The sequence below is a fragment of the Sphaerodactylus townsendi genome, linkage group LG12 (genome assembly GCF_021028975.2).
Source record: "Sphaerodactylus townsendi isolate TG3544 linkage group LG12, MPM_Stown_v2.3, whole genome shotgun sequence".
Taxonomy (NCBI): domain Eukaryota; kingdom Metazoa; phylum Chordata; class Lepidosauria; order Squamata; family Sphaerodactylidae; genus Sphaerodactylus; species Sphaerodactylus townsendi.
In genome coordinates this window covers 25,838,543-25,847,687 of record NC_059436.1, presented here as the reverse complement: position 1 = coordinate 25,847,687, position 9,145 = coordinate 25,838,543, and the positions used below count along the sequence as shown (strand labels likewise).

The 9,145-nt window shown below is 59.9% G+C and overlaps 1 protein-coding gene across 1 annotated transcript; it reads left to right on the top strand.

The window, feature by feature from the left end:
• Positions 1–892: 892 nt before the first annotated feature.
• Positions 893–6,897, top strand: IL10RA (interleukin 10 receptor subunit alpha). The gene is made up of 6 exons (XM_048512110.1): positions 893–1,596; positions 1,710–1,888; positions 2,450–2,622; positions 3,005–3,155; positions 3,930–4,051; positions 5,203–6,897. Exons 1-6 carry the CDS (start codon positions 893–895, stop codon positions 5,902–5,904), a joined length of 2,031 nt encoding a protein of 676 aa, XP_048368067.1. The 3' UTR covers positions 5,905–6,897.
• Positions 6,898–9,145: the final 2,248 nt, after the last annotated feature.

Below are 9,145 nucleotides of genomic sequence, written 5' to 3'. Positions count from 1 at the left end.
AGGCACAGAAACCTCCTGGGGATGAGCAGCCAGTTCTGCTTTTGACAACTGGGGAGGCCTCAGGCCAGCAGTAGGACCGCCTCCCCTCCCCCACCCCTCTCAGAGGAGGAACTGCAGATGTCACTTCCTCCTGAGGAAATCCCTGCCCTGGGGGGGAGGGGGGAATCTTCTGCCCCCACAGTGTGAAACAAAACTGCCGTGGCCTGGCCAGTCTCCCAAGCTCCTTAGCCAGCTGTCCAGGGAGCCCTCAAAGCAGATGGAGCATCACTTGCCCCCTCCCCCACCCACCTCTGAAGCCAGGGAGGAGCAGTGCTCTCAGGAGGCCCCCCTCACCGCCAGCAGGCCCCTCTCCCCGTAGCTGCTGCTGCTCAGAGCTCTGTGGCCTCCCAGCCTGGAGGCTCCACTGACCCTGGCCAGGGGTGGCCTGAAAAGCCATCTAAGGAACCGCCCTTCACTACAGTTCATGGCAGGGAGGAGTGCCTGATGCCAGCAGGGGTGGGGCAGACTCTAATCTGGAGACAACTGGGTTCGGTCCCCCACTTCTCCCCAGGAAGCCTGCCCTGCTGGGTGACCTCGGGTCAGTCGTGGTTCTCTCTGGACTCTGGCGGCCTCCCCTTGTGTCAGCTGCTTTGGGAGTCCTGAAGGTGGCAAACAGCAAGAGTATCCAGAGCAGGCACCACTCACTTCTTCTGTGGAAAAGGCCTGTTCTCCAGCCAGCTTCCACGGGCGCCTGCAACCTGCTCTGCCTTTACAGAGGAGGGAGAGGAACCTCTCTCCGCGGGCAGGTGGGCGGGGGCACCGAGTGAAGGGCATCTCAGAGGCCAGCTCTGCTTTAGCACACCCAGCCTTGACTACAATCCGGTGCCGGGGAGGGGGCTGCCCTTGAAGACAGATGGTTCAGCCCAGGGCAGGAGGAGGGCCAGGTTGCCTGGCAGGGCGGGTGGCCGGCCTGGCTGGCTGCATACAAGAAGCGGGGCCGCCTGCCTGCCTTTGCTTGGAAGCCCTCCCTGGCCTTCTTCGTCCCAAGGCGCTCCTCCGGCGCAGCAGCCCCCCAAGCGGGAGAGCCCGCAGCAGCAGCAGCAGCAGCAGCAGCAGCAGCAGCAGGCTCCCTCAGGGGCCCACAGACAGGAGGAGGAGCGGCGGAGGGGCGCTGTCCGGTGCCTGTGGGGGAGTGGCGCCCCCCCTCCCGAGGGGTTTCCCCTCCTGCTGCTGCTGCTGCGCAGGGGGAGATCCCCCGGGAATGGCCCGGCCTGGCCAGGCTGGCGGTGCGTCCCGCCCCTCGCAGGAAGCGGCCAAGGGGGAAGAAGGGAGACCACCCACTCCCTTGGCCAGTCCTGAGAAGCTGCGCGGCAGCCGCCTGAACGCGACGAGCTGCGCTGGGCTGGAGATGCGCGCGTGCCGCGCTGCGCGTCTCCTGCTCCTGCTCCTGCTGTGGCTGCAGGGCGGCCGGCCCGACCCCTCCGCTGAGGCTGCCCCGGGGGCCCCGGAGCGCGTGCGCCTCGTGGCCCGCACCTTCCAGCACCTGCTGCTCTGGGCGCCTGCAGCCAGCCGCTCGCCGGGGCCGCGCCTCGTCCTCTACGACGTGCAGTACAAGCGGTAAGACCCTGTCACCGGCCCCGGCCCGGAGCCCCCTGCGCGACGGAGGCCTGCCTGCCTGCCTGCCCATCATCATCCGTACTCTCCCCTCCCCCCCACCCGCCCACCCGCAGATATGGCAACCACAGCTGGACGCCGGTGGGCCGCTGCACCGCCATCGCCCGCCTGGACTGCGACCTCACCGCCGAGACCGCGGAGCCGGCGCACCGCTACTTCGCCCGGGTGCGCGCCCTGGACGCCCACGGCACCCCCTCCCACTGGACGGCCACCGCGCCCTTCTCGCCCAAGGAGGGTAGGCGACCACGCGGCGGAGGGCCCCCCTCCTCTTCGTCAGTCGGAGCCCGGCTCGGCCTTGGGGCACGCGTGGCGGGGGGGGGGGGGAGTGGGCTGGAGGTGGCCTTGCTCGGCACTCGGAAGCCACGCTGGGTCCCAGTCGGAGCGGTCGCCCTGCCGGGGAGGGGCTATTAAGCCAGCCCACCCCCACCCCCACCTCCCTGGGTTTGGGACTGGGCTTTCTGGGGCTGGCCCTTCGCCCCCATTCCGGGAGCCCCCAACCGGCGGTCAGAGGCCTCTAACCGTCCTGGGCCTGCCTGCCGCCCTCCTTTCCTCGGCTTGATTTGGGGCCTGTGTGTGTTGGGGGCGGGGTGCCCTCCCCTGCTCCCAAAAACCGTGCCCAGCCAGGTGCCCTTATTCCCGCATGCGCGGCCCGCTGAGTCCCTGCCCCGTCCTGCTGCTGTGGGAAGGAGGAGGAGCTTCTGCGCCTCAGCATGAGCGGGGTCACCCGGGCGCGCGCATTTCCAGCATCCTGCCTGGGAAATCCTCCCAACTGACTGGGGTCGTTTTATTTTCCCAGCCACTCTCCGGTTGTGGAAGGTGAACCTGTCCCTCTCCGGCAACATCCTGCGGGTGACCTTGGAGCTGCCCGTGCACAGAGGGCAGCAGGCCACCATCGCCCACGAGGACCTGCACCCAGGCGGGTGGGAGCAGTACCGGGTCTATGTTCGGAGGGCATCCAGCAATGACCAGGTGAGGCTGCAGCACCATCCCCTGGGAGGGCTCCCCTCTCCTCCGCCACGCCCTGCCAACATCCCAGGTGGGGGTCCATTGACATGGGGGTTGGGTTCTTGGCCAAGGCATGGTGCAACTCAGTTCCCTCTACCCCACCCCAGGCTGCCGATTCCCTCTCTGCAGGGGCTTTGTGGGGCTGGTCTCCATGGAGGAGAGAGGCAGCAGCCTGAGAGCTTTGGGCACAGGGAGGCACCGCCACCTCCTGGAACCCGGGGTGTGGGCGCCTGCTGCAGGGGCCCCATTTCAGGCAAGCTCCTGTGCAGCCGCCACCCTTGTCTGGCCAGAGGCCCACATGGCCCACGCAACCTTGGCTTGATGTCTCTCATGCTGCCCCCTGCAGTATCTGCTGGTTAAAACCAACCGGACTTTTGACCTCCCTGCGCTTGTGTGGGGTGAGCGGTATTGTGTGAGCGTGGAGCCCTACCTGCCCTCCCGGCCAAATCCTGCCACGCGGACAGAAGAGCAGTGTGTCTCGACTCCCCCCCTGAAAGGTGAGCCACGGCACAGATCAGAGGCCAGCAACCTCTGCTGCCACCTCCCTGTCCACCCGTGGGGAAGCAGGAGACGGGCAGGCCGGGTAAGGAGTCAGCAGGCCACACAACTGCCCGTCAGCAGCAGGAGAGCCCTTGTGCCCGAGTTTAAATGGGCACCTGACTGGTAGCGTTTCTCGACAGTCCTCCCAGGGGCATCCAGTACGGGGTGGGGGCTCCCTCCCTGTCTCCCCTCAGAGTTTTCTGGGTGTTGCAAATGTATGCAGGCCCTTCGGCACCCTTCAGTCAGGAAGTCGGGGCTGCTTAGAGGCCAGGAGGGCAAGGGACAGCCAAGGCCTCAGCTGCAAACCCCGAGGCAGCAATGCGGTGATCTCTGGTCTGCTGGTCTATCTTTCTAGTGCAGTGGTTCTCAACCTGTGGGTCAGGACCCCTTTGGGGCTCGAACGACCATTTCACAGGGGCCGCCTAAGGCTTTCTGCATCAGTGTTCTCCATCTGTAAAATGAATAAATGTTAGGATTGGGGGTCACCACAACATGAGAAAATATATTAAAGGGTCGCAGCATTAGGAAGGCTGAGAACCACTATTCTAGTGCCTCTGAACCCACCCACCCCCCACCTCCTCAGATGTCTTCTGGCTGGGAGCAGTGGGTGCATCCCTGAAGTGGCAGCTGGGGCCCTCTTTCCCAGACAAGGGGCGGAAAACATTTATAGCATTATGATAATGGCGTGTGCGACAGATGCCAAATAACCCTTGGAGATGCTTTCTTGGCAGACAGCGCACAAGCCAGAGCAATCCTCAGCGTGGCCCTCTTCATTCTGGTGGCTCTTGGTGGTGTAGCTGCGGCACAGGTCTGGGCACATCTGAAGAAACCCATGGAGACCCCCTCTGTGCTGGTACGTGCTTCCCTTGAGATCCTCTCCCCTCACCATTGCGTCTGGCTTTGGGGGTCCACGGGGAGTGCCTGAATGCCAACCCTATACACCCCACAAGGAAGGCCTCGTCCCTCTTCTGTGAGAAGCCCTGGGGGAGGGGCGCCAAGCAGATTCTTGATGGACGGCCTCCCAGGCAAGCACAGCGGCCACGGGCCTCCCCCCTGCCCCTGGCCGCTGAATCAAAGGATTGCTTTTATTTTGCTGTTCATCAGATCATTGTGTTCCTTAGTCAGAAAACAAATTGCTCCTCCTGCAGAGGTCACAAAAGAAACATAATGGATGAAATAATTATGATATGCAAATAAGCCAGGAGCACGAAGTAACATGCCCATTCCTTAAAATAGTTAACATACAGGATCCAGCTGCAATAATTTCTAACATTTGATCATTGTTGCAAGTTTCCATTTCTGACTGCTGTTGCGACACTTCACAGGCTGGCGTCAGTCCAGGGCAGCGGGGGGGGGGGGGGCAAAGAGGGAGAAAAGGGGTTGCATTCTTGATCATCACTTCACTTCTGTTGCAAGCCGCCTTGAGTCCCATGAGGGAGGAAAATGGCTAATGAGTGTCATAAACAAACAAACGAACAAACCTTGGCTAAGTGACTGACGGGCGCTCTCCAGCCTAAACAGCAGATGTTTCTGCAGAACAGGATTGTCCCAGTCAGCACTGCTCTGCACGAGGTTTCTATGAATTATTGTACTCAGGAGCTTTGGGGGGGATTTCTAATTTTAGACAAGCATAGATCCTGTCTCCAGGGCTGAGCCTGATAAAAAGGACCCAAACTTTGCTTGTGCTTGCTGCCAGGCAGGCATAGCTGTGTTGACTGAGGATAGATAGAATCAGAGGCCGATACACACACGCTCCACACACATGATAAACAACTTGCCTTCTGGGCAACTTATGGGAGATAGAAGCAGAAGCTGAGACTGTGGGGCCGCCATCCCACTTCCTCCACGCAGCCTGCCTCACACAGATGCTACGGGGGCAACCCCTGGGCAGGGGCATGTGTGCTGCTCAGAGCTCCTGTGAGCAACGGAAGGGATAGCAAATATGTGGGTCATCAATGGCCAGGCTGGCCGGCCAGCTAAGGCTTCCTTCTTGTTTGCTGCCAGAATTCTTTCCAGAAGCAGACTTCTTCTCCCCGGCCTCTTGGGATGAGAGGTGTGGATCTGTGCTTGGAAGTGGAGTCTACCCATCAGATTTCCATGGGCGTGAAGGACCCCTCCCAAACCCATCCTTCCAGCGTGAGCCTCTCCAGTGGAGCTCCAGTTTGGCGAGTGCCAGGGCAAGCAAGGCCCTGTCTGCCAGAAGCCTTGGCCAGCAGTAGAGCAGAAAGTGTGCAGCTCAGAGACCTGTCGGACAGCGGCACGTTCAGCAGCAGCAGCAGCGACAGTGGTATCTGCTTGCAAGCCCCCCTGAGCAGCTGCAGCCTCCTTCTGAGACTTCTGGAGGAGCCCAGGGGGCCCCTGCTGAGGAGTGATTGGGAGGATGGGGGGCGGGGGGTGGAGGAGCGTTTCAGTCTGGGAGCTGGGGCGGAGGAGGCACAGGAGCAAGGGGAGCCGCCTCCTGCTCAGCTTCCTGGGTATCAAAGGCAAGCCGGGCCCCCGCAGGAGGCTCTGGGCTCCTTCAGCTGCCTGCCCAACTCTGAGGGCATCGCTCCATCAAGGCCAGTCTTGGGGTCCGGCTATCTGAAGCAGGCGTCTGTTGCCACTCCCTCAACCCTGGGCCCCTGGGCTCTTGCACACCACGAGCGACTGAACTTCCTGTCTGGCGTGGGCCCAGGGGGGCTCGGAGTCCTTGCCGGGCCTGCCTGAGTGGATCAAGGCCCTCCTGACGCCAGGCTTCCTGGAGCCCCCTCCCCCGTGCACCTCAGCCTGAACATTCGCTGGTGCCGGACGTAGGGAGGAGTCACTCCAGAGACACAACTGGAGGAGCCACGACACGGCGACTGGTGGAATGGCAGAGCAGGCGGAGTCATCCCACCGTGTCTCCTCTTTGTAGGGGTGGGTGGGTAGGACTGCTGCTGCGCATTCAAGGCACCCCACACTTGGGTAACTCAGAGCACTGACTACGCACAACAGCGGCCACATCTGCCGTGAGGACTTTCCATCAGGTGTGTGTGTGTTGCCTGCCCCCCTCCCGGGGAACTGCCCGCTCAGGCCTGCAGGGGCCGAACCGCCCCATGTGGGCTCTTCCATGAGCCGGGTCTGGATTTCCCTGCAATCGCCCGGCAGCTGAGGAAACTGTCGCGGGGGGAGGGGCTGTGGGGGCTCAGGGGCAGAGCCTCTGCTGGAACGGCAGGAGGTCCCAGGATGACTCCCCAGCAGCACTGCCCGTTAAAAGGCCCGGGCAGGGGCGGGGGGGGGAAGGCTTTGTCTGCCTGAGGCAGTCCAGTTCACTGCCCACGTGGGGTCTGGACAGTGGCACGGAGGAAAGTGGGGCTGTCTGTCGCCTCCCCCCAGGCTTTTTCCGGAGACGAGGCTTGCTCTGGCCTGGCCCCCAAAGCCGGGAGGGGCCACGGGCTCAGCAGGGGCCGGGGGGGTGGGGCAGGGATTCTGCTGGGGCTGCCCAGGCCAGCGTTTTCTCCGGGAAGGTCCAGGTCTCCAGGGCAGATTCCCTGGGGGAAGGCACGAAGGGCAACTGCCGGGCTGCACTCCTGGGTGTGCTGCTGACTTTGGGGCGAGCGGCAGAGCTCTCGCCTCCGCTCTTGTGCAAGTGGACTTTATTTATTGTATTTATTTTGTACCTCTGCTGGGAGCGCTGTGTGCTGTGCTTTCGTGTGCCTAATAAAAGACAGCCATGCTCCATGCCACTGGCTTCCTTGAGCAGAGCCGCCCTGGTGGCGGGGCGGGGGGGGGGGAGCAAGGAAAGGAGGAGCTGCTCAGGTGGCAGGCTGGGCTCAGAGCGGGAGACTGCATGGCCAGGAGCAACCTCAGCAGGCGGGGGACTTCCAGAATGGCCAGTCTGTATTCTCAGGAATGCTGAGACAGGCTGCGTTGCATGCAATGGAAACGCTGAAGTCCCCAGAAACCAGCGATGCTGCAGCCAACCATGACAACAGGGTACTGGCCTTGGCCAGCAGTCTGCTTCCGGTGGACCCTCTGCAGAAGGGGAGGGGATAAAATAGGGTCTTCTGATGAAAGGGGAGAAAGGGACTGGCCCCCTCCACTGGTCAGGATTGCTCTGGCACTCCCTGACAGTAGATATCGAGCCCGTCAGGGAGAGGGGACCTGCTGTAACTGTTAGAATGGGCATCCAGTCAAATAAGACAGAAAGCATCAGCAGATGAATCTCTTTCCAGGATAACCAGGCCTGGGGGATTCAGCCCCAGAAAGGGGACATGGTGACTGCTCTCCTGTCCAGAAGACGGAGGGTGCTCTAGAGATGGCCAAAAAAAAATGGCCCAGGGCGGGACCAAAGCAGGAAATGTAATAATAATGGGGAATTCCAAGTGTTCTCAGGGTGACTTACATGCACAACATGGCTAAATCCCATACATCAATTGGCACTGGAGTTGTTAGTCCAAATAGCCGTTCACGAAAGGGCGCCCTGGCCTGGGTCCTGGCTGAGCAGGGTTGCTTCATTTGGGAAAAGCTCCATTTACGCTATGATGAGTCCCTGGGAGGTTGCCTGAGAGGCCCACCACAGCTGCATTTGACTTCGGAGGAAGAAGAGGCTTCCCAAAAACCAGGGGGCTAGTCACACAGAATCTGAAAGGGAGAGCAAACAGGGTCGAATCTCTTGGGAAGCAGCAATGCCATTTACCAAGAAGTGAGCACATGAAGAATGCAGCCCACAAATGCAGAAGCACAGGCTGTGGCAAAGTGAATGTGAGCTGCCAGGAAAGCAAGCAAAAGGCGGGTTTGTGGAGCAGGACCGCACACTTCCTGCTGAACACATCCTGGAGAGCTGTTGGGAAGATGGCGGGGCTCTTGGGGGCTGACGGTGGCTCAGAAGGGAGACATTTTGCCTGGGAGATAGACGGCCAGGTGGCAACCCCAGAATCGCTGTTCTCAGCGGCGCTGCCAAAGAGCTGAGTCAAGTGGGAAGAATAATGTTATATGGGCCAATGAAAAGCTAAGAGAGTCCAGACGAAGGCTTAAGACACTCAAATATAAAAGGACTGGTTTTTCAATATTGGCACTAATGGAGGACCAGAAAATAGTAAATATAAAACAATTTTCAAATTCCCCGTGGGCAGAGAATAATGGCACCATTAGTTCCATGTCAGTTTTGCATACAATGATGGAGAACAGAATAAGCCCACCTGAAGGAGAAGCAGATCCAGTTGGAAGGTGAGGAGCCTAAACTGGGGGGCTCTGGCCAGGCCCCCGCGATGACCCTGCACTCCTGCCAGAGAAGTGAATGAAGAGGCTTTGTCAGTGTGCATGTGGGTTGGTTGGGCAGCAAGGGCTGGACATGTTATATTGCCTGCTGGGGATTTAAAAGAAAGGGACTGAAAATGGAACTACTGTGGAGGAATTTCCTGTGGAGGTAAAAACGAACCAGAGTGGGGATGTACTGGAAACAATATGAGGAACACTGGGCAGAAGTCATTTTGAGCAGGCGAGATGGGCGGCGGCTGCCCAAGTAAAGAAGTGACCGTGAAATTGGAGCAAACTGATCTGGCTCAGCTGATGACCAGCTGCAGAGAAAAGATAGTAGGGCAGGGAGCCAGTTTTGCTGGACCAAGTTTGAGGTCTAGTTGTGCTTGCTTTTCAGAGGGACGATACCTGGCTTGGAAGAGGCAACTCCCCCCTCACTCAAGAGCCTGCTTTGGCTGCCTCCTCCAGTCATATGATAAAGAATTCAGCAGACTTGTGCCCTCCTTCAATGCTGCCTCAGCTGGAGCAGCCTGGCAGAGACTGGCCGTGGTGCCTCCGCCTGCATCCAAGTGTCCTTCCATAAACCGGAATGATGTCATTCTGTTTAAACTCATTGTCCTCTGAACTACTTTTATCATTGGGTAAGTTTCCCTCTGCATAAATTACATGCTGATGAGCCTGAATGAACTTCCTTGGATGAAGTGTGGTGCTGAGGTACACAAACAGCTCC

Coding starts and splice junctions, on each gene's coding strand:
- IL10RA (XM_048512110.1), top strand. CDS start 893: ATGGTTCAGCCCAGGGCAGGAGGAGGGCCAGGTTGCCTGGCAGGGCGG. Junction 1,597..1,709: donor TACGACGTGCAGTACAAGCG/GTAAGACCCTGT, acceptor GCCCACCCGCAG/ATATGGCAACCACAGCTGGA. Junction 4,052..5,202: donor TGGAGACCCCCTCTGTGCTG/GTACGTGCTTCC, acceptor GTTTGCTGCCAG/AATTCTTTCCAGAAGCAGAC.